Source organism: Leuciscus leuciscus, assembly GCF_965113295.1.
Source record: "Leuciscus leuciscus genome assembly, chromosome: 14".
Classification (NCBI taxonomy): Eukaryota; Metazoa; Chordata; class Actinopteri; order Cypriniformes; family Leuciscidae; genus Leuciscus; species Leuciscus leuciscus.
Genome location: NC_138738.1, coordinates 10,290,870 through 10,317,239, shown reverse-complemented (window position 1 = coordinate 10,317,239; position 26,370 = coordinate 10,290,870). Strand labels below are relative to the sequence as shown.

General features: G+C 36.4%; 1 protein-coding gene across 1 annotated transcript in view; it reads right to left on the bottom strand.

Annotated features, from left to right (window-relative positions):
• tex264a (testis expressed 264, ER-phagy receptor a) overlaps positions 1–26,370 on the bottom strand; it is a 60,875-nt gene that overhangs the window by 4,444 nt on the left and 30,061 nt on the right. Inside the window, exon 3 of the mRNA XM_082137365.1 lies at positions 2,469–2,649. Coding sequence (XP_081993491.1) covers positions 2,469–2,649 — 181 coding nt within the window. The remainder of the gene's footprint in view (positions 1–2,468; positions 2,650–26,370) is intronic.

Genomic DNA, 26,370 nt, shown 5'->3' with positions numbered 1-26,370 from the left:
ATTAAATATGGAAAACATATTTGATTTCATGTTTTTATGTATGTATTTAAAGTATTTTATATACTACACACACATAGAAATATAAAATAAAACATATCTTTATTAATTACTTATTCAATGTATATGAAGGGCCTCTCAAATTTCATTCCACCATTGTATATCACTGAAGAAAAGAGAAACAGTTTTGGCACTAACAGGTCAAATATTTGATATGTGAGAAAGACCTTCCAGTTGTAAAAATTGCTTCCAGACTCTCCAAACGGTTTGAAATCTCAACAAAGCTGAAGCATATCTTTCCCCGGAAAGCCTCTTAAATCGCATTTGCCTGAATTAGTTTCTAAATTGGGTCCAGTGGGATTGCTACCGGAGCTTCAGGATTTTTGTTCAGTAAAATGTTTTTAGACAAAAGGGATTTTGAAAGCGGAACGGACTACGTAATTATAGGTACAGCAAAAGAGAGTGTGAGTGAGAATGAGTATAATAAAACCATATACATTAGATTTAATTTACAATAATCAATATATGTGTGTGTGTGTGTGTGTGTGTGTGTGTGTGTGTGTGTGTGTGTGTGTGTGTGTGTGTGTGTGTGCAATTTAACCTACAATTTGAACCTGTTACAGTTACATTGCTGCATGCTTATATACTGCTTATGTGTGTGGTATAAACAAAGGTCACTGCACATTCACATTGAACTCCAATGAGTGTCCAATGGGCTTGATATACCTGCACTGAAATCCAAGCCCTGATGGAGGCATTTCTCAATGCGTAAATCTAAGGTTCAGTGGTTCAAGTTAAAGCAGCTAAGAAATGAAAGAGAGGGTAGAAAAGGAATGGATGGAAAGAAAGACAAAGGGTGAAAGAGAGATGTTCTGAACTGCCCTGAATCCCCCAAATGAAGGAGTTTGATTCACAACCTGCACTTGTCAGATCCAGCTGAGCAGCTGTGATTGAACGGCCTTTAATTAAGAGAGCTGCAGGCACACACACACACACACACACACACACACACACACACACACACACACACACACTGAGCTTAGCTGTTGTCCCGCTGGAGTAATGACTCTGTTTAGCTGTGCAGAGCAGAAAACAGCCCTTGGACTTTAACATCAATCTTCACAGCCATTTGTTTTACTGACCACAGATTGAACTGTGGACAACTACTGCTGTGACTGAGCTGCGCGCCTTCATTTTTCTCAGTTTCACAGAGCTCACAGCAGAGACATAATATGGCAGATAAGGTGCGACTACTGTGCAATTTCTCTGGAATAAATGCTCATGATGAATGAGTCCTTATGAACACATTCATGCAAGCGCTCACATGTCGTTTTAATGTTGCTGGCAGGTTCTGAGAGATTTATAACATCTGAAATGAGGGTAATGGTGTGGGATCCCAAGCAGGGGTAACATGGCAACATCATGACCCATATGTCTGTATCCATGCATGTAACTACATAAAGACACTGCTATTAATTAACTATTAAATGTACTATTTTTCTTTGCTAGATGTGATTTTACTGGACAAGGGATAAGAATCAAGAGACAAGAGTTTATTCATGGCACTTGTTTCCATTAATGGAATGTCTGCATTTTTTCACACTTGTGTGTAATATAGGTATATGCATCAGAGCCTCGATAATAATAATAATAATAAAAATAATATTAATAACAATAATAAGATAAATTAGTACTCTTAATTTATTTTAGTATTAAATCTAATATTTAAATAAATATTTAAACATTTAATATTTGAAATATTTCAATTTTGTATTATTTTGATGATGATGTAGATTTGTTTTATTGTTGTTATTAATCATCATCAACACTAAATATATAAAATACTAATAATCAATCAAGTTGCTCAAATTATGCATTTGGGTAGTTGTGATCCTTCCAAAAAGAGTTAAAAAACTCAATACTAGAAATTCATTCGCTGCGTATCCAAAAAAAAGGATTATACGCTGAGATTCTAGCAATCTTCTTTTTATTACAAGTGCAAAAAAGATATGCACATGATGAATGAGTCCTTATAAACACATTCAAGCAAGAACTCATAATCAATATAGTTACACAACTAAAATAGTTACTCAACTCAGCATGTAATCCTTTTTTGGATATGCAGCAAATTAATTTCAAGTATTGCGGTTTTTTTACTCTTTTTGGAAGGATCTTATTGTATCTTGAAATCATGTTAAATGTGGACTAAAAAAATTTGTAAGATCTTATTCTTTTTTTAATTTATTTAGATTTGTGGCCAAACAGGCAGTGCATTTTAGAATTTATTGTTATTGTTTTGTTCGAAATATAAATTTCATCTCATTTCACAACAAATGTGAATGTTGTTCATGCTTATTAAAAATAGCAGATGAGTAATGAAGGAACCGGATTTGTTAAGTGGAATTGGCTTTGGAGCCAGGACAGTTCAATTCTTTTCATTCTTTTTCAAGTTGATGAGTGTAGTAACATACCCGCCCCTGACTCTGTGACATCAGCGTCTTTATGCTCCACTGTTTCCTCCACGTCATCAGATGTATTCTTCTCAAGAAGTTCAGGCACGCAGAAGTCTGTCGGATTCTCTAGTGGACACATGTAATGGATCAGATCTCCTTTGCATATCTCCAGGAATGGGTACGCATTTAGACTCCTTTCCTACAGGGGAAAAAAAAAGTTGATTTAATAAAGCTGCATACTAACATATAACTCATGCATATATGATTCGGTCCTGTGCAGTGCTAAAACCACCAGGGAACACTGCTTCAAAACAATAATAAAAAGAATATCAATGTTCCATGCAAGAAAGAAAATCACATGGGTTTGAATGACAGGATGAGTGAATAACGAAAGAACTGTCAATTATGTGTGAACTATTCCTTTTAAAGTTCCTTTTAAATCTATTTGGAAAAAAAGGGGGTTCTACTAAACAATTGGGTAACATGTTTTGGCTAGTCTAATGTTTTTTGGCAAGATAATAGCTATAAACAACAAACCATGGGCCGAAAAATTAGTGGTGACACCAAGTTATTTGCTCTTTAATGCATTCAGTACTAATCATTTCTGTTCATTATAGTTAAGAAGGGAATGACACTCTTCTCTGCAAAAGACCTTCAATGATGTCCCACCTCATTAGAATCAAACTTAGGTCAGACCTTTACTGATCAAACATATGACAACTTTGCAGCTGGACTAGGCAGGAGTTTACACCAATTAGTCTGCTTTTAATGAAGCGGCCTAATTAAGGATAAGACCAAATGCCACTGTAATGATCTGAAAGAACAATGCAAAACAGCAAGCTGATCAGGCTGTTGCGCAAATAAAATCGCTAAGCGTGAAATTGTGAACTAACGTTAAGACATTCAGGACTATTATTTAGATATAACAGCTCTAGCATGTTTTAACAAAAGGTCAAAAGCATCTAGACGTAAATAAACCACTGTCACTTATCAAACCGAAGTTCTAAATCTCTATTTATTCATTTAATTCAAAGCAATTGCACAGTAAGCCATGCCTTAGTTTTATTTTTAGATATAATATATCATAAAGCTCACATGTAACCAACAACTAGAAGCTTATTGTTCCAGATTACATTCAAATAAGAACAGATTTAAAATGCATAAAGTAAGAATGTGAGAATATTGAATATGACATGTCATAAAACATCATTAGGGTTTCCCTATATAGAACCAGAATACATGTGCAGAAAATACTTTGCGATGAATGGTAATAAAAATGCAGATGCTAGCAACATCAGACAGGGGCTGCAATATCCTTTTGTACTGTGAATGATTTGATATATATTTATATATGTGGAGGATGTTATGTTCCACCAAGCCCTCAGGAAACAGAACTTCCATAATTGCACAGGCTCTTCATGATAAGAGCTTTGTTTTGATACAGTAACACTGTTTAGAATGGCCCATAGAAATGACAAGTGCCATAATAAAACAAGGTACAGGCCAGACACAAACAAATATATGTACAAATGTGCACAGGCAAACTTAACATACAGATGCCATTCATTACCATAATAACTTGATGGTCGCAATAAATAATTATTATAAAATCTCCACAAAGATATAAAGACAAATTAAGGATTAACTAGCAATTTTAAATTTTAAGGGACTGGAAGCTTGAAGGATCGTTTTGATCAAAAAACGAAATAATATAGATGTTTTTTGCATATCATTTTGCACAAAGAAAGTCAATTAAAGGTGCTGTATGCAATTTCTTTGACATAAAAATACCATAATATGTTTGCAGGGATTTAGGAAACGTGCCTGAAAAACAATGCTAATGCCAGTTATTTAATGTCCGTATCGGAATGCCTGTTTTTGTTTTGGTCTGTGTGATCACTGCCAATCTACTCAATAGTATTTCGGTACCCTGAATTGCCAATTGGCAGAAAACACAGAGTATTGTAGCCATGGAAGCCAGGAAACAAACTTGGTCAGAGATTGCAGATTCTACCCGACCTAAAAAGCTTTGGTAATAAAAACATTGCAATACATTAGCTAATCAACGTACAATGTAAGGCTCGTCGTTTTCCATTGTCGTTACTGTTGCGTGTCTTCAATCTGGCAACCCGCGTTAGCATCAAGTCTGAGGTGGAGGGGGCGGAGGAAACAGCTCTCTCCAATATTTTGAATTTGGACTGCAGTACCCATTTCAACCACTAGTTGTCAATATTACATACTGCACCTTTAAGAATTTGTGCATTGTGACATTTACTTTTATGACAATTAACTCTTTTAAAGTTGCCAGCCACCGCCAGCGTTTTTGACCATTTTCACAAAACTTCATGGCCCCCAGAATATTTTGTTGTATGAATATCTGATATGAAATATATCAAAAGAAAAAACAGACCCTCTGCAATTAAACAACAACAACAACAAAAAGTTTTATTCTAGCTTCATGTATTCTTTTATTATTAACATTTGAATGTGGGTAAGTTTCATAAAAAGTTTGAGCAAAAAGCTGAGAAAATCATGTTTTTGTCAAAGATCGGATTCAGAACGATGATCATCGTTGAACATAGATGGATCAGATTGAGTCCATCAACAAGCTTGCACAGACCTATAGCTCGTAGTATAATATTGCTTGTTTCTGCATCTTCTTCGCATGTGTTTTCATCAGGAGATTCAGTAATCTTTAAGAAGATGTATAATAGCGCCCCCTTTTCCGTATAACAGTGAAAACACGGAAAGCCGGAAAATTCCACAATAGCGGGGAAAGAGTTAAGTATATTTCCCCATTTCTCTGACCCAGGAAGACAGAGAAGTCGAGTTGAAGGTGTTTAGTAGTTTCACTGTTCTCTTTTTCTTGGCTAATTGATTGGTTGTATTCTAATCCTCGGCAAAAGAGTCCTGCTCTAAGCAGTATGAATCACCTGATACACATAAAGACTCCAGCCCTTGGGGGCCCACATGCAAATGAGAGCACATATCCTTGAACCAGGACTGATAATGAGTGAGAAAAAAAAAAAAAAGAAGACAATCCACTCCACACTTTCGCCCCCATGAAAACAATGTCAAAACACCAAAGCGAGAAACAGCAATTTAGGCAAATTGCAAAAATCTGTCTGTAATACTTTAGTTTGTTTACCGACAAGACTGAGCATTAATGTACTGTACATTTAGGTTATACGTTTCTAATCATGTCACTAGGGTCCTTTCAAAGCTTTCAGTCTCTTATAATAGTGTCATTTGAAGGCTGTTCATCAACTGCGTCAACTAGCATTAAAGTAATAACTATCTTCCAGACACCTCATTAGTGTAACAGCTTGTGCTCTCCATCACGGCTCTGAGCGACACTTTCAGTAAGACAACAAGCACTTAGCAGACTAATATAAAAAACAGGAATTCTAAACACCTTTTACACCTTTCATGCATGACATTTAATCTAATAATGAACCTAATTACCCACTATGAGATTTAATAATGATTAATAAAGCAAAGAGTACTGTATATGCCTTGCACTCTATGAAAGAGCCATGTGGTGCACCGAGCAGCAAAGTTTTTGCGAGTCTTTGTAAGTGTTACTGTAGGTGTCATGGGGATCACAGGTAATATTTGCACTTTAAAAGGTAATTAACCCAAGACCTCAATATCCTTTGTGACTGAAATGATCAGTAAATATACTAAATGATCAGTATAACCGTGAACTCTATTTATCTAATCACAGTAGTATTTAGTATTTATCACAGTTAATATCACTGTAGTATTGTAATATAACACAAAGACTCATGGACAACCCTGAAATGTTTACATAACACACACACACACACACACACACACACACACACACACACACACACACACACACACACACACACACATGCTTCTATGGTAAGGCACCTGTATCATTTTGAATGCACAGCTGAGAAATAGTTGAGAAAGCGACATCCGTATATAAATTACACCTGGCGGTTCCAGTGTCACCCATTTCTCAGAGCTACGAATATCTTCATTTACCGTCCATCATAAAAATAATTAAAGAACTAGCCACTAGATTAACCAGGCCTGATTTAATTGAAGGTACGCTTCCGGCATGAACATTTTTAATTATGCGGAGACGATGCTCCATTTTCCTTGTTGCCCTTTTGTATGCGAAACCACACCCTCAGTGGTGGCCGCGGGGCGAGCGTTACCCAGCCCAAAGAGTCGACATGACTCCACTTACCCTGAGCTAGACGGGGTGCAATCAGGAGATAATGAAAGTAAACGTCGCTTCACAGCAGGATGAAAAGTATCCATTTTTTTGTGAGCAAGCAATCATGAAAGCTCGACTGAGGGGCTTTTTCTCTCAAAAGTGAACAGAACAGCTGCACTGTTGTTAATACTCGCCAAGTTCCATAACAACAGCATATTTTAAGCAAGTCCTGCTTAAACCAGCTTAAAAGGTGATTTGTAGGTCTTTTAAGATGGTTTAGCTGGTTTAACTATATAGAGTTCCCACCAAAATAAGGATGCACTGATATAAAAAATTAGGGATGCACAATATATCGGCGGCCATATCGGTATTGGCCGATAAATGTTATTGGTCCGATAAGAAAATTAGGTTGATATATTAATGCTAAATATGTAATGTACCCAAAATGAGGTGATGTGAGCATTATGGAGCATAAAATACGCTCTCATGTAATGGCTATTTAATTAATACTGGAGATACCCTCGTGCAGACAGTCCACAAGTGAGACTAATAAAGTCACACATTTTATGACGTTTCAGGAAATCCCTTATATAGACAAAGACATCCAGATATCACTGTAGCTGAATAAAATGCACAACATAATATACAATATGAAAAATGGATAATTATTCTGAGATTTTCTAAAGATCACATTAAACTGTTATTAAATTATTATTATTTTTAAAGACTACATTCAAATCTACATGCAGAATTAAATATCCCATATAAACCTATACTATAATCTCCACTGAACAATACAGTACTGATGTATCATGCATCCCTAATAATCAAACCAGACCAGCCCAACCATCGTAGGCCAGAACCATTTCAGGCTGTACAGGTCTTAACAAGTTGTATTTTCATACACTAGGAAGCTTTGAGCTCTTTTTGAGACAGATATAGTGGAGACAGGACGATAAATTAGTGAAGAGGGCAGATTCACAACATGAGCACCACTTCTCCAATTTGTTATGTGCCAAGAGTTAAACACAAAGCGTTGGCTCAACTCTATCCATTAAGTTTAATGGAATATCATTAAGATATATCTATACATGCTGAAACAAGCTTCAAACTTTAAACAGGTCATGATGATTTGATACTTGTCCAAGGCCTCGCTGAACAGCCATCGAGATAAAAGAACTATCCATTCTCTCATCGACAAGTGAGATTTGTGCAGAGAAAGTCAATGTGTCCTGATAGATCCTGTATTCCAGCTATGATTCAGCTCAGTCCAGGCCAATTACTGCTTTATAGATCAAGCTGTTTAAAGTGTGTAGCACAGTAGAGCACATGTGATGTCTGAAACAGCTTTCATCTTTAAAGCACTCTCATTAAATCACTTCAGGACATGTTAAACTTGTGAATGACAAAAAAGAAAACACATATAGTGAACTTGTTCACTCAGGGCAATCACTGTCAGAACAGCACTAAGAATAGTTTTGAAACAATTGGAATAAACCTCTCAATGTTTGTGGTTAAACATTACTTTTGACTTGAGAGGTGTGGGTGTCTGGAACAGATGTGTCTCTGGATGAAGTAAACATAAATAATAATAGAATAAATCACACAGAAGACCCATGAATGAAAGAAAAAAACATTAGAATAAAATATAGCCTGCATATAAAAAAAGAAAAGGTCTAAAAGGACACTCATTTTCCCACCCTCCAACTAACCAACTGCCAACCACAAAAACCAAGGTAACAAGAGAGCTGTACAAGATGGAGCTGTCTGTCAATTCTCTTGTGAATATAAATAGCCTGTTTCATTTTTCATTTTCATTCTGCACAGGGGTTTTCAAACAAGGGTTCTAGGGGGCCCATGGAAATATATTATTATTGTTATTATTATACGTTTTTGGAGCTGTAAAAATGATAATGCTATTTATTGGAATGGTATGATATTTATTGGAAAAATCATCTAACATTACTCGTCTAGTGTTAAAAAAATTATATATATATTTTTCGGCTCATATTTTAATAACTTGTTGTGGCTTCTGTACAGTAATAATATAAAACCTTTAAAATATCATTTATGGTAGATGTTAGATCCAGAACAGAGATGTGTGAAATTCTGGATGGCTAGATATGGAAAAATTGGCATTTGCATTAATGCATGTAAATCTTTTGTTCTCAAAGTGTAAAAGCTACTGTCTGTTCATGATATCATGGTTTAAATGCTGATCAAGTGTTTTATTTTTGAAAGCATCCCTTCTTCAGCCACGTTCCCTCAAGACCCTCAAGCTAATGGCCTGTATTAAGACATCAGTGTTGAATCCCTTCCTGTTTGCTGTCAAAGAGTGTTGCGATTGTGAGGCTGGACACAGAGATGGAGAGGGGGGGAGCATGACAGGCTAGTCACGTGGAATGCCAGACGAAGAAACATTTGCACCAGTGGTGACGGATGAAACTCAGCAGGACGCGTAAAGGACTGCACAGCACAGTATAACATTAGAGTTTTACACAACAAGCCACAAAACCATCGATAAAGGCTTGATAAAACAAAGGATCTTTTGGCTCCAAGTCCATGTATGCAAAACCTGACAATAAATAATAAAAAATCAGAGGTAAAACAGAAAGATCAACACAATAACATGAGAGAAAGAGACAAGTGGAACGCTAAATTGATTACACATTTTCAATTTGGATGTGAGGGTGCCTAAAGCTAACTACAAACGTTTTCTTAAGAGTTAATTAATGTGGCTCCAAATGATAGAAAATGCATTAATATTTGTACCAATAGCTCATCTTGGAATATGCAGACAATAAAGTGGTTCTAAATGATAAAAATGCATTAATATTTGTACCAGCAGCAGCTCATTTTGCAACATGTGGATAATAAAGGACTAACATCTATTCATATGTAAAACTAGGAAGAACACACATTTAATTGTTCAGCATGCTCACTGAATCATCAAAAATATTCTAATTTCATTCTTAAGGAGCCTCAAATGAACTAGTTTCTATAAACACACTGTACAATGTAGATACAATATAGAGGAAGTCTGAGAGAGAGAATCCGAGGAAAAGAGTGACAGAAGGGAAATACTCCAGGGAAATGTCGTGACTTTGTTCTTTCAGGCAGCTGCTCCATGGATTTTTCTCCTCCCACAAACAGAATGTGAGCACTCACAGGTGAGCACATCCCCAATCTCCCTCATCTCCCTGGGCTCCCGCTGTTACATAATACACACCTTTCTCAGCGCAATCACAGGCCAGTCATAGAACTGAGAGTTGCTCCTACAGACAGTGTCCATGTGACACAACAAACCAAAAGGTTTCTATCAATTTCAGAGGGCAAATTTGATGCTTAGCTTTTATTAGTGTCGTCACAGTGTTGACTATACTACACGTGTAATTTACAAAACACTGTATGAAGTAAATGTATAGAATGTATAGAATTAAGTAAAAATCTACTTAACTAAGTTATGAGAATAAGTCAATTTAACTTGGTCAGTTAGAGTTCATTGAGTTATTTCTATTTGTTCATTTGAAGTTTACTTTGCAATACTCTGGTTCAAGTATATTTTACTCACTCTTTGTTTGTAAATTTGACTAAAACAATGTAGCAATGAATTAAGTCATTCTTTTAAAGTGTATTAGAAACATTTAAGTACACAAAACAGTAGATCTTCTTGTTCCACTTTCAACCAGCAGAATAATGTACCAATCTGAATATTGTATAATATAAGTCAACATATAGCAACAATAAAAGCAATGATAAAACAGTGTAAATACAACTGGAAAACAGCGCAACCTTATTATTCAAGCTGTAGTGGCACTGCATGATGGGAACACCACTATTTGAAAATTGAGTACTTAATTTTATAACGTTGATATTTACTTGAAGAATTCCAAGTAAAATGTACTTATAAGTTCAAGCTTTAATTGAATACTAATATAAAATGTACTTTTTTTAAATTCTTGCCTGAACTAACTGAATTAATGTAGAAATAATATTCATTACAGACATCATCATTATCAATTTCTCAACTCTCACAACCAAATTTGATAGCACAGCAATTAAATAAGTGTGCTCTCTATACACCCTGATTTCAAATACTATAAGGTATTTTTTACAATGCTTATATTTGCATCATTTATGTTCACTTTGAGGGTATTTCTGTTAGCCATGTAAGTCAGATAACCAGTTCAGGTCAAAGTGGATGTCCTCTAAACAACACCAACCTGCTAGTTTGAGAAGTATGTTGCATTAAAGGTGTTTTAACAGTCATTTTATGTTGTACAGTAATTTTACACAATTCTACCTAACTTTTATGGAGTAAAAAAACGAAACGATTAATCATAAAATTAAGTAAATTATAAATAAATAAAAAATATTAATATATAAAATATTAATAATACATATCAGGATTAGGCAATAATTCATCTTTAATTTATTTAAATTTATTTTAGTTTAATTAACGAATCTTGAACATCTGCATGCTTCGACTGAGGCAGACCGAAATACATTTTTTATTATAATATTAATATATATAAATATATATAAATATATATATTTAATTAATATATATATTAAAAAATATATATATTGTTATAACAGATTATTTGGAGTTTACACAAAATAATGTTAAAAAAAAAATCAGAAATGGAATCGTTAAGTAGATTTTCTTTTAATATTTTTTATTACTATTACATTTTTTTTTCTTAATCTGTATTTTGTCCTGTTTTCCAGTGAAAACTAAATATCTAAACATCCTTAAAAAATAGCTAATAAATATAGTTTTCTGTTAAACCTAAATCTAACAAAATGTTATGCTCCTTTATAGGGATGTTTAGATAAGTTTTTGTTTTATAAAAGTGAACACTTCTGAATAAAAAAGTAAGCAAAATCTGTAATCATGTCCTTCAAAATCATTCATTCATAAGGAAACTGGCTAAGTGCAGCAGGAGGAGATGAGCATCATGAACAGAGCGACTAGACATGCCCATCAAAAGTGAGTGAGAAAAAGGAGGCCTATCAGTCACCTGAGGGCATAATAAGACAAGAGGACAGCAGCTGACAGCACACGCATCTACTTGTGAGACAACAAATGAGGCCGACAGTCCACTGAATAATGAGGCAGAGGTCAGAGAGAGGAGGAGACAGATAGTTCAAGCAAGACGGAGAAAGAGAGAGAGAGGGGCCATTTAAGTCTCATATAAGTAGTGACAGGAAGTAGCTTCAAGAGCATCTCAACAGCATGCCCGCTTCCTTTGCCCACAAGCTTCAAACGCAAGGTCTGATCATCCTTGCTCGCAAACTCTCCAGCTAACGACAGATATCCCTGCCTATTCTTAGACCAGCGATTTCTTACAAGGATCCCTGGGCAACGCGCAGACGCTGGAATTAATACATCCACAAATCACAGTGACAATTGGCGACAGTCCCCGGAGCCCTTCCTCCCCTGCCTATTTACTTTCATACGCTGTCACACACTCATGGACACACGGATCTGTGAGAACAGAAGCAAACTCCATTTCACACCTCCGGTGCTGTTCAATTCCGACCATCCCTTGTGGTCGCACGCTTGAAGAGGGCTGTATTTTTATCTTACATGATAACACCTTTATTCTCCCCCCTCCATCTGCACGGGCATGTCCAAACCGGCGACAGAGTTATGAAAGTTTTCTCAAAATATAACAAATGAACACACTAGGGACGGCGTGTGCCTGTGCGAATGCGCGTCTTTGTGAAGTGTGTGTCTGGGTATGTGTGTACCCTGCCGATCGATGGATTTCCTGATGAACAGTAATTGTGGGGACTTAAGTCAACAGCTGTGCCCGAGTCGACACAGAAGTCCTAAATCGATTGGTTACATTCTCCCTCAGCACAGCCAATCAACACTAACCTAACAGTTACACTTCCTAATTGTTTTTACAATTGTAAATTACGATTCTGTTGTTTAAAAGGGTGGATCTCACAAAGAAATGTCCCAGTCATTTAAGCACAAAATCAAGAGAATCATTTATTGGTAGCTCAGTACTGGGTAATAATAATAATACGTATTATTATTATTAGTGAAAAGAGTTAAAATTGGTTTGTATTTAAATAAATGCTTAAGAGTCTAAGACTGGATCATTATTGTAGTGATTATGTTTCTAGCATGCTATATGTTAATTGCTGGAGTGTGTAGCTTTTCATTTCTTAAACAACCATGTAGCAAAACATATCATGACCATAATTCCAGGCTGACATTGTCAAGATTCATCAGGCTCAAATTGTGAATGAATGGTTGGAGAGAGCATGAAGAATCATTTTCACACATGAATTGGCACCTCTGAGTCCAGACCTTAAACTCATTGAAAGTCTTTGGGATGTGCTGGAGGAGACTTTACAGAGTGCTGGACTCTTGCATTCTCAATACAAGATCTTGACCAAAAATTGATGCACATCTTGATGGAAATAAATGTTGAGATGTTATTTCCATCAAGAGGTGCATCGATTTTTTATCAAGGTTTTGAATTGACAATGCAAACAGCGACCTTTTTTTGGCCGGGCAGTGTATAATACAATAAATAAATGCTCATTACATTACAACATTAAAAACATAACTTTCTATTATAGTGGGTTACTAGTTACTATGAACTGGAATGTTCTGATTTTTTTGATGTCACAATGGGAAAATCTAAATGGTACCAAAATGGGCTTCATTCCCTTTTTGCAAAATATAACTAATTTACTTTTTTTTTCTTTTGATTTTGGGGTGAATTCAGACATTTCTTGACAGTATTCATGAGATTAATCCCAAACCACAAATGATGAGTTTCAGAATCCCTTATTTATAAGGAAAACTTCAACACATGTTCTGTGTAAATGTTTAGTTTCATGGATCCATATTTAGTTCCTGGTGAGTCTGTCCTTATATAAAGATCTCTGCACCAACCTTTTCTTTCCTCTAAACACATACAATACAGCTCAGCATAAACAAATCTGTTTGGCAGAGGCCTATTCTCTCTGCTCCCTAACAGACATACACAATGGTATGTGGAAACAGCTAATTAAAAATCCATTTACGCTTGGCATTGGTAGGACACACACACACACACACACACACACACACACACACACACACACACACACACACACACACACACACACACACACACACACACACACACACACACACACACACACACACACACACACACACACACACACACACACACACACACACACACACACAGAATGAGCAGTATATAGTGAAAGGACAGTTTTATCTCATCTAGTCTCATCATGTCATCAGAAAATGTGCTACTGGTGGTGTCAGGGTCAGCTGTGCATATTGGACATATATCCTCATCCTACAAATCTGACAAGGATAGATAAGTGGACAAACAGGCACTTGACAGCCATGAACATGGACATGTAGATGGAAGCCTGCTTATATTCATGGCTGTCAATTTGATATTTTTCTTTATATCCCAGATGTTAAGGTCAACCACTGAGAGTGTTTGCCTTTACCTTCTTTTATTTATGTAAAAAAAACACATCAACTATATAATACAAAACACACATTATGAATGAATGAATGCACGAACGAACGTATGAAAAAACAAATAAACAATACAAATTTGCCTATATGCTTTAGTGAGTAGTAAAAGAATGCAAATTGACACCCAGCTACATCTGGTATTAAAACACTCGAGACATCAGGACTGATTTTTGTCTGAGCTCTAAGGGCCACATGGCAGTGTGATGATGTCAATGAGTCTGATTGTAGATAGTAATGGTGGTAAATTGCTGCATTTTTAAGCAAAAGATATCTAAGCAAAGAAAAAGGCATGGGGCTTTAAAGGTGCTTGCAGGATTCAGAAAAGAACGTTCAGATATTGCATTAGGAGATTTTATCCTCTTGGAAAGCTTGTGTCTTTAAATTCCCCTATAAAACACTGCTGCTACAGACACCTTCGGCCACTGCGTATCGTTTGTTTTTAAAGTCTCCTGTCTTGAATGTTGTATTTTTAAGATGCTGTCAAGTTGAAAAATACTTTAACTTGTGCATCTCATGACCTTGCATTCTAATGAGCACATCTGATATGAGACATTTGAACCCGAAACCATGTTTTCTTAGGCCCAATTACTTGACTTATCAATCAAGTAACACACAGACTAGTCCATATATATATATATATATATATATATATATATATATATATATACATACAGTGAGGAAAATAAGTATTTGAACACCCTGCTATTTTGCAAGTTCTCCCACTTGGAAATCATGGAGGGGTCTGAAATTGTCATCGTAGGTGCATGTCCACTGTGAGAGACATAATCTAAAAAAAAAAAAAACAGAAATCACAATATATGATTTTTTAACTATTTATTTGTTAGATACAGCTGCAAATAAGTATTTGAACACCTGTCTATCAGCTAGAATTCTGACCCTCAAATACCTGTTAGTCTGCCTTTAAAATGTCCACCTCCACTCCATTTATTATCCTAAATTAGATGCACCTGTTTGAGGTCGTTAGCTGCATAAAGACACCTGTCCACCCCATTCAATCAGTAAGAATCCCACTACTAACATGGCCAAGACCAAAGAGCTGTCCAAAGACGCTAGAGACAAAATTGTACACCTCCACAAGGCTGGAAAGGGCTACGGGGAAATTGCCAAGCAGCTTGGTGAAAAAAGGTCCACTGTTGGAGCAATCATTAGAAAATGGAAGAAGCTAAACATGACTGTCAATCTCCCTCGGACTGGGGCTCCATGCAAGATCTCACCTCATGGGGTCTCAATGATCCTAAGAAAGGTGAGAAATCAGCCCAGAACGACACGGGAGGAGCTGGTCAATGACCTGAAAAGAGCTGGGACCACCGTTTCCAAGGTTACTGTTGGTAATACACTAAGACGTCATGGTTTGAAATCATGCATGGCACGAAAGGTTCCCCTGCTTAAACCAGCACATGTCAAGGCCCGTCTTAAGTTTGCCAATGACCATTTGGATAATCCAGAGGAGTCATGGGAGAAAGTCATGAGGTCAGATGAGACCAAAATAGAACTTTTTGGTCATAATTCCACTAACCGTGTTTGGAGGAAGAAGAATGATGAGTACCATCCCAAGAACACCATCCCTACTGTGAAGCATGGGGGTGGTAGCATCATGCTTTGGGGGTGTTTTTCTGCACATGGGACAGGGCGACTGCACTGTATTAAGGAGAGGATGACCGGGGCCATGTATTGCAAGATTTTGGGGAACAACCTCTTTCCCTCAGTTAAAGCATTGGGTGTGTAAGGAGTGGCTCTGTAAGAAGCATATCAAGGTTCTGCCGTGGCCTAGCCAGTCTCCAGACCTAAACCCAATAGAGAATCTTTGGAGGGAGCTCAAAGTCCGTGTTTCTCAGCGACAGCCCAGAAACCTGACTGATCTAGAGAAGATCTGTGGAGGAGTGGGCCAAAATCCCTCCTGCAGTGTGGGCAAACCTGGTGAAAAACTACAGGAAACGTTTGACCTCTGTAATTGCAAACAAAGGCTACTGTACCAAATATTAACATTGATTTTCTCAGGTGTTCAAATACTTATTTGCAGCTGTATCATACAAATAAATAGTTAAAAAATCATACATTGTGATTTCTGGATTTTTTTTTTTAGATTATGTCTCTCACAGTGGACATGCACCTACGATGACAATTTCAGACCCCTCCATGATTTCTAAGTGGGAGAACTTGCAAAATAGCAGGGTGTTCAAATACTTATTTTCATCACTGTATATCTAGGCTCGGCTGGCATATCTCTAAAAGTCTCCAGCATGAGGATGCATGCCTCTGACCCATTCTGACCCCTGCACCTGGGCCCTCGTTCACCCCTGGCCAGGAACTATTAGTGCAGAAAGAGCACAGCACTAATAGCCTGTATTTACTGTCTTCACTGCTAAGAAGCCTCTTTTCCTGCACTAATGACTGTGATTTTAAGAGAGACAGACAGACAGACAGACAAGAGAGAGAGAGGGGGGGGGGGGGGGGGTCTCTGGAGTTTGTGAGAAATAGAAGACAGTTTTTTTTTTTTTTGTATATGTAAATGTAATAGTTGAGTGTCTCAAATGCCAATATTACAGTGAACAACTGTGGCAGCACTGACAGCAATGTTTTACCATGCAGTTTACCGTGAACTTCTTATATAAAAATGTGAGACTGCAGTTGAATGTGTGTTGAGAAGTACATGGGATTTCTGCAGAAAAAAATAAAGGAGATGAAACAGATGTTACCAGAACACTCGGCTTCCCCTGCTGTCCAAAATGAGCTACAGTACAACTTAGATAACTATAAAATCAGTAAATCAGTATTGAAGATGATGAAACCCCTAGGGCCTGTTCACACCAGTCGTAATTGTTATAGTTGTGGTGTTGACTTTTCTTATTCACATAAAATTAGAATGATTAATAAAACTGTATAGCTATTGTTATAGTTATTGTCTTTGGTGTGAACGGACCTTTAATCCTAGTAAAGTCGCATACAAAAAACACGCTTTATTGGGTTATTGCTTTTATAAAATGGAAGCCAACTGCAACATGATAAAAGAAACCTTGCAATGAGACGTTTTGAACATTTTTATATCATTGATTAATTTACATATTGTTACAATACAAAGCTGGGTTGAAAATCAGTGGTTACACTTTAACTTACTTTTTCCTATTAATAATAGTCTGCTTATTCAAACAAGGTCAACAGAAAATATACATGTAATCAAAACCGCATTGCTTCCCACAATCTGCAATCATGACCCTTCTTATGATGGAGACTCAAACAACAGGCTTGAATCTTTTTGCGTGGCCAACTCTGAGTACGTATTTTCTTCAAAATGGATTGATTTTCCATATCTGTATGCCTCATTTACATAGTCATCATCAACAGTTACAGCAACTCAATAACCTATTGAGTTAAGGGCCCTACCAACTCTCTTTTCGGTCTCTGAGAACATCCAAGTATCTGTGGTAGTCAGTGGGACACGCTCTTGCAGGTTTCTTCTTAGACTTTCAATTCGCACTGAAGAACTGATAAACTATTGTGCTTCTTCCTCTGCAAAAACAGAGCCAGCTGACATCGCTACAGGAAGATGCTGACTGTTATCTATGGTGATGTGTACCAAACATTTTACTAGAGCATGCCTAAACTTAAATGAAGAGCATCATTCACAGAGAAAGAGAAGTCAGTGTTTACTGAATATAAATTGTTTCTCACTAAAGCTGACAAGCGTTTGGTGAACACAAACATATACTGTCTAAGGCAAGCCCTGAAGCAACACATCACACATATTCACATGGCAAAGTCAGTCGAATTGATATTTAATGTCATCTACTCGTTTACTGAAGCAAAAACACTTGGAATTCATAATCATGCTGCTAAAGCAATTTATTAATAAAAAATATTAAATTAAATCAATACTTTTCTTGTTGTTTACATATATTTGCACTTTTCCCAGAAACATTATATAAATATTATGTATAAAATTGCGACAATTTAGATTTCAAAACAACTGAGAACAATATGCTATTAATAAAAATAATAATAATTGTATAAATATGCTTTCTGGTATAATTATGAATATATATTACTATTATTATTAGTAGTAGCTGTTGTGGTAGTAGAAGTAACACTTTTTAGTTATTACTGTATCGAAGCTTAAATACACAATTGCTAAAAAAAATTTTGCAAAAAATGCTTTTTGCTGCAGTGGTCTTGTAGATATCAAATATATCAGCTTATATATTTCATAACCTCATAACCTTAATCATAAATCTGACACATTGCGGAGACTCTGGAGACTCTGACCCTTGCATATTCTCTTATAGAAACTCTCATTGTCTGTGAATTTTCTGTTTGCATTATTATTCTAATAATTTTTTATGTATCTGTATAACTTATGCAGGTAGAGATGCATATTCATATAATTTAACATACATTTTTGTGCTTTTGGTTGGTTTGTACATTGTTGTTATTGTATAGGTTTGATAATTTAGAAAGTAATTAAAAACATAATACAAAATGATGTATCCTGTTATTGGACACACAAGTATACAAATCATTTGAATCGGTCACAAATATATTTATGACTGATTCGATTCAGCTATATTTTTTGGTCAATCACTAAAAATAACCCTGATGATTGTCAGCATGTCAGTTCTTGCCATGAGCTGTTCAGTTCCTCCAGATAACTTCACTTTCACGGATACCAACCGCATGACAGCCCTGCAGCATCTCTCTGGGCATCACTAAAGGTTATCCTCCTCGAGGTTGAGCTCGAAGCATTCTTCAAATTATTAAAAAACGTTCAGCAATTCTAAAACGCTAACACAACCATGAGACCATACGAACAGAAGGATGTTGCTGTATACATGCAGCTCCATTATTAGTCTCCGAAAACCGACAAAGGAAACAATACTATCCACACAGTCCTGTTATCAGACAGAAATAACGAGGGAAGACAAAAACAAACATCTGATAATGCAGTGCCAAATCTTTCACTAATGGAGCTAAAAAAAAAGAATTGGCACAATTATTTGTGTCTGCTGTACCTCTGTGCTTCCTGCTAATATCCACATCACAGTGCTGTGGAATGGGGCAGTTTTGTAATGTTAGTCTGGCCTGTTTTCTAGTTTGAAGTTCTGCACTTGCAAAAAAAAAAAAAAAAAAACTTGCTAATTGGTTTTGTAGTTCCCTGTTGGGATGTCAGAGAGCTTTGTCAGCACTAAAGGGGAGGGCAGAGGAATATATGGGTCAACAAAAAAAATAATAAGTCCAAGTCCCCATCCAGTTTCCCAGCGAGAGTTTGTGCTGTTGTGGCCAGAACCACATGGCCCGAGGCTGAGAGGGAAATAATACAGGTAAATGATGACAGAGAGAAATTTTAAAACCCAACGGGAAAGATGAGAGCTGAAATCCCTTTCAAACACAGGCTCGGTGCCATTCAGAGTGCATTAGCTGAATGTGAATAAAATGTGTAGAATGAGTAGATGGGGTGTGCTAATGTTTAGAGGATGATTATACGTTTATTGGTGTTTCGGTCAGGCAATTCTGGGAAACTGAAAGTGAAGACCTAAGACCTAGGAGGGACAACATTTTCTCCAAATCATCAAAACAGTCTTACATGACATCCATTCTGAGAGCCGGCAGGCACTAGCTAGAAGCTGTGCAGTAGATACTTGTTTAGCACACAATAACTGCATATGAAAGCTAACAAACGTTTCTCAACTTACTCTTTTAAGTCTCCTTTTGTGTGGATGTCCACAATAAAGAGATAAATAAGAAAATACCATTTATTAGGAAAGAGACAATCAATAAACAAGAAATTATTTGATCATGTGGGGAAGGGATGCTTTGAATCCGCCAATATTTTCATATTTATTATCAAATTGGTCTGATCGGCCATTTTTGGAAGCAGATAATATCAGGACTTAAAAAAAATTTTAGCCATTAAACTTTTTTCTATGTTAGTACTAAACTTATCCTCTTTTTAGAAATGTTTTAATTAGCCACTCACTCATTTTTATGCAAATTTAGAAACATTGCATAAAAAATGTTGAGGGAAACATTTTTTTTTTAATTTATATGCTTGCTTTAAGTGGCTACATTTTTAATTCAGTAAGAAGACGTACATTAACAATGATGGAAACACATTTACAATATAAATTTCTAGATGAGTACCAAAAAAGTCAGGTAAGAAAATATCTTCTTTATCTGCTTTATGTGAACATTGTTTTTATTATATTCCTTTTTTTTCATTAATTAAATTCACAACTTAGATGGAAACATTTTGTAACTACATGTAGCTTCATTGTGAACAATGATGATGTAAAATAAAAAAAACGTACATTTAAAGTATAAAATTGGCTATCACACTGGTTACAAACCATTAAATAAATAAATAAATATCCATGCATTCCCTGTATACTGTGACCTTTTTCAGACTCTCGACCAGACCAGCATCTTGTACTTGGTCTATATTTTTTTTAAAGGACATGTACTGGTGACTAATTTAGAGTTCCAAAGTGAAGTGTGTAATAAACTCTCCGTCTTGAGTTTTGTCAGTTTAGCTGTTTCCCCCTTCATCCAGAGGCCTGGCTTAAGTGAGCTTGTTGCCAGGGCAACTGTCTCCTCTGAGCATCACTTTTCCATGGAGACAGAATTCTTTGATAATCCAAGGGATTGAGAGAGAGGAGGTGGGTGAGAGGAGTAGAGTGCTTTGCTGTGTCCTCTGAGGCAGACAGACTCACTCACACACACAGACACACACACACGTATTGTGTATTAACTAAACGCAACAACTCAAATGCCACTGACTACATAAAACCTCACAGATGCACAGACTGTAAACTAGGAAGAGGTGTCACAGTGTAACACTAGACTTTTATATTTTTAGAAGAAAATGCTCGCACAAACAAAACGCACCACCGCCATGACATGGTGTTCAGGGAGGTTTTGTCTTTAAGAATCAATTTGAAACCTTAAGTGATTTTTTCCCCCCCAAAATATTCCTACTTTAAATCTTATAGGCCTGGTTTCACAGACAGGGTTTAGATTAAGCCAGGATTAGGCCTTAGTTCAATTAGGACATTTAAGTATCTTTTATAAACGTGCCATAGAAATAAACATTATTTGCATCTTGAGACAAAACAATGGCACTGACATATTTTAAGATATGTCAGTGCAAGTTGCTTTCAGTTAAAACAGCTCAAACATGCATTTTAGTCTGGGACTAGACTTAAGCCTTGTCTGTAAAAACGTTTTACGTTAATTTTTAAAGTTTTACGAATTAATTTGTAAAATTTTGACCTTATTTTCTAAATGTTACTAGTTTTATCTCATAACGCTACAACTTTATTCACATTATTTTGGCTTAATTTTCTAAATATTACTATTATGAAGTCAAGAATTAGAGAATGAAGCAATAAAAAGTAAGTAAAAAAAAAAAATCCTCCTCATTATGTCACATGATTGGAGGCATCACTCATGCATATGGTTTGTTCATATTACAAATTAATAAATAACAATATTAGCGATCAAGCACCACTGATTAACAATTTACCGTTTGTAAAACCTCAGCGAAAACATATAGAGAAAAACACAATGAGCACCAAAACCGTCACAATGCCATTTGGGAAAGAAATTCTTGCATTTTGAACACATGTAAGTAACATAAAAGAAAATCAGAAAAATTGAAATTGAGGATGAGGATTGGGAATTGTTCTGTGATGTGTGACTGCAGCAAATGGAAATGTTATCCCTCATCATTAGTGCACGACTAACAATCAGACCCAACACAGCCATTCGCCGCTACCTCATTAAAAAAGTGCATATTAGTGTGTGATTGTGCAATTGAGTGAGTGAGCAAGAGGGCACAAAAATGGACGGGGTGTAATATGGGTCAGATTATCATGTCTTGTGTCATGCTCATTTCTTCCTAACGCTATGAAAAACAGATCAACTCCCAAGGCGGTAGAGTGGTGTTGGTTGTAGATGGTTCTAGGGAAAGCTAATGGCGGGGAGTAGATGAGATTTCCACTGACACATATGCACATTTCTGCAGCCGCTAACTCCATGCATAGGCCAGAGACATGGACATGGTGTTTGCCATGCCTCACTGGTTTTTCTGCCCATTTCTCAAAGCCTGACCTACACTGAGTCCTGTCATGAAGAAGAATTTATTTAGTACTGAGTGACAGAATACCAAATGGGGCTAATAATAATAATACAGCTGTACCACAGGGAAAGGTTTTTTTTTCCCACATTTAATGTATTTTTAACATTAATTTCTCCATTGTTCTGGCAGAGGGTTTTGATCTGAGCTAATTCAAATTGTTGCTATGTTAAGCTACTATTCAAAAGTGCCCAAAAATAAATTATTATTTTTTCTGAGCCTTGTTTGTTTTACTAAACAGCCAATTCAACAGCATTAGCCTCGCTGTTGCCACTACCAGCTCTGGAGAACTCAATATTGCAGTGTTTATTATAAATGATTTATCCATGTTAGAGCTGCATAATTAATCGTTAAAAGAACGAAATCTCGATTCAAACACCAATGCGACCTTATTCCTAAATGACAATGATTCATATGTGTCAAAAATCAGATCAGAACATTCAGCTCTGCACTGCAGCTGACCCAGAGAGCAGTTTCAAATAACAATTGTATCAATTACATTGTTACGCCAGTAGGTGGCGACACGTGACTGTTAAAGAAAATGTAAGGACATGTCATTGAATCATTTCATTCAAGAGATTCGTTCAAAAACACTGATCCATCCAGTAAAAAAACAAGTATTTATGATTGAGTCATTGAATCATTCATTCGAACCAATTTTTTTTAATACATTAAAATTAATTAAACAATTTTAAATGTAGCAATTCATATTTTGTCAGAGCCTCTAGGAAATAACCTCTAGGATTCGCGATATCTCTTTGAAGCAAACATTGTGATTCTCAATTTATCCAGAATCGTACATCATTTTTTTATGTGCCCAAAAGCAATTTCATTCGGATATTTATTTATTTTTTTTTACAAAAAAAAAGTTCTCTTGTTTTCCAAAACCATGTAATTTATTTCTTCCTTAAAATTACTAAAAGAATTACTAAAAGAAAAGACCAGAAAACCAAAAAATGTAATCAAAATAGCTTTACTCAGGCAACCAATATGACTAGAATCATAATCATCCATGAGTGAACATCATTTGAATCATTTTTGTACTATTCTTAAAAGTACTATTCATTTGTCCTTGCACCTGCTCCATCTATCTCTGTCTTTTTCCTGACTTAACATGCGCTCATCCATTCATCCTCGCTTTGTTCCCACATGTCCCTTTTACCTCCGTCTCCTCTGTGGAAATCACTCACTGCCTATCGACACAACACAAGATGCATTTTAGCATAGCTCAACGCCCTCGACACGAGGTGCTACATTCCCCTGCCACAGTAACGCGACAAATTAAACAACCATCAAAAGCATCTGTCCATTAATGTGGTAACCCACACAACCATAACTTTTATTACCACTTCTCTAATCGAAAGGAGATGCGAATAGATCTTGGATGAGTTTCGCACCACACATTAACCACCAGGACGCCGCAGTCCCTCAGGAAGATGAAGGGACGGGTGGCTAGAGGTCTGTGGGTCGATGGCGGGAGGTTAATGCCCCCCCGCCCTCCTCCTTCTAAATTCACAAGGAATAACAGGAGTAGGAAGAAGTGCTTTCTGCTCATGGGCGCTAAGGCGGGAGCGGTCAGATGTGAGTTTTATTGCCCTTGCATTGCCTGTGTCAATCAATAGCCGCTGGTGGAATGAAGCTAGCTGTGTTAAAACAGCACTTCCACTCCTGTGAGCTGAGAAGTCTGGCGGCACTCAGGTGGATGAGACTGAACCCCAGCAGGCTGAGAGAGCACGAGCTGTCGGACTGAAGGGGTACAACAGAAAAAGCAGTTTTAGCATCTCTCTGACCTCTCCATTCAACTGACTGAAAGATATTACCTTCTTCTTTTTCGTTTCTCTCAATCTTTTTCTGTCATATGTCAGTCTGGTATTTAGCTTTGGCTTTCTACTAGGGCTGGGTTGAAAAAATTGATTTCTCGATTTGAATCAGTTCTCATTTTGATGAACTGATATCGATTCTTAAATCCCAATAATCAATCTTTCAATTTATGCTATGCTTTCAAAACTTTGTATTGAGCCTCCCATCCAACAAATCGCAAAAAGCTTTGTTGGGTTGTGTATTTGAAAGTCTCAGCTTTCAAAATCTGCCAATTTTATTACAAATTTCAAAGAATGAATACAGTTTTGGTGCTCTTTAAAGGGCAGTTCAGTCAGATCAGTACGAACATGTTGAGGCCTCAGACAATGAATACATTTGTGTCGTCTGTATCCATTTGGCAACTCAAAGTGTGGGTAAAATGTGGCCTATGCAGTCTCTGGGTCCACCACTATATGGTTAACAACATTCATTTTTCACCATTTTGGCTCTGATTGAGAATATTCACACATTGACATAAACTCACACACACACATTGACAGTTTTTTGTTAGACCTACAGTATGTTCTTTACACAGGCACACTGGAGTTGAGTTTCCATTGAACATTAATACCGTTAAGGAAGCTTGTTCTAGTAGACTAATTTACGCGCACACGCACACGCACACGCACACGCACACGCACACGCACACGCACACGCACACGCACACGCACACGCACACACACACACACACACACACACACACACACACACACACACACACACACACACACACACACACACACACCCTGTGTTACAGCCTGCTCCGGTAGTGGGGTAGATTGTAACAAAGGAACCATGTATTTGACATCAACTCTTAAGGGCTTGTGATATTCTTGCAGAGGTTTGTATCTGTGTCTTTTGTAGTAAACAAATGTGGGTACTTCATATAAACATTTGAGGAAAAAAGTGTCAAACGCCTGGTCTCCCCTCTAAATGCAGGTTTTTTAACTTTCGATTCATAGAAGAATTCTGAAAAAATAATATATATCAGTTTCCACAAAAATATTAGAAGCAAAACACTGGTAACATGCGCCAATAATAAATAATATATTATATAATAATAAATCACCAAATTTCACTGTTATGAAATCTGATAAGCATACTTAGAAGTTAGCTGTCTATGATGACCGTAACTGATAAGAAATGTTTCTTGAGCAGCAAATCAGCATATTAGAATGATTTCTGCAGCTGAAAATTCAGCGTTACCATCATCACAGTAATAAATAGTTGAAAAAAGTTATTTTAAATTGTAATAACATTTCACAATATTACTGGTTTTACTATATTTTGAATGCAACCTTGGTGAGCATAAGAGACTTCTGTCAAAAACGTTATATTGGAATTAACTGCAAGAACTAATCTAATCTGCAAGTCTCTTGTCAGAAGTTTTTTTAAATACTGTTTTGCATAACTTCCAGCACTGTTTACTTCTATTATGTCTATCTTCTATTGTTTTTAATTCTTCTAGTGCTTGAAACACATTTCTTTATAAAGGCAAACAATAATAAAAAAAAGAACAACTGAAAAATATAAAACAATGCTTAATTGAGAAAGATGGTACTTGAAGATTACAAACCATTGTTTTAATTTCATTTGTTAATATTTATATTTAACTTTTTAAATAAAGGAGCATGTTCATTTTTGCTGCAGCATAATAAATCACCAAATTTCCCTGTTAAGAAATCTGCTAGCTGTCTATGATGACCGTAAACAGTAAAGAAGCTAGATTTGATGACATTAATGATCTAGACGTTAATACACACTTTTTAAGACGGTCATCAAATGTTTATCCACTTAAAAGAGAACACAATGCTTTACAGATGATGCACTCTTGGACAAATGTAGAGATGTGTGTGTGCTTAGTTATGAATCTCCTATCCATTCATTTATCCATTAAGTCTGTCTGTCTCTATAGTTATGCACTACTGTCTATCAACCTTTCAAAGCATTTGCTTTTCATTGTGTTCATCTGTAAAGTCATGACAGACTTGAAAAAGACCCATGCGATGTGAATCCTGGAGGACGATGCTTTTTGCAGCAAATCACCCCTAAGTAAAAGAGCATATCTTTACTTTCTATTCTATTCTATTAGACTCACTAAGAAGTCAAGAGGGGCCTGCGGGGCCATCCTATTCGTCACAGGAACAAAAGACCGCTTTCCCACTGCACATTGTGCCACAATAGTTTC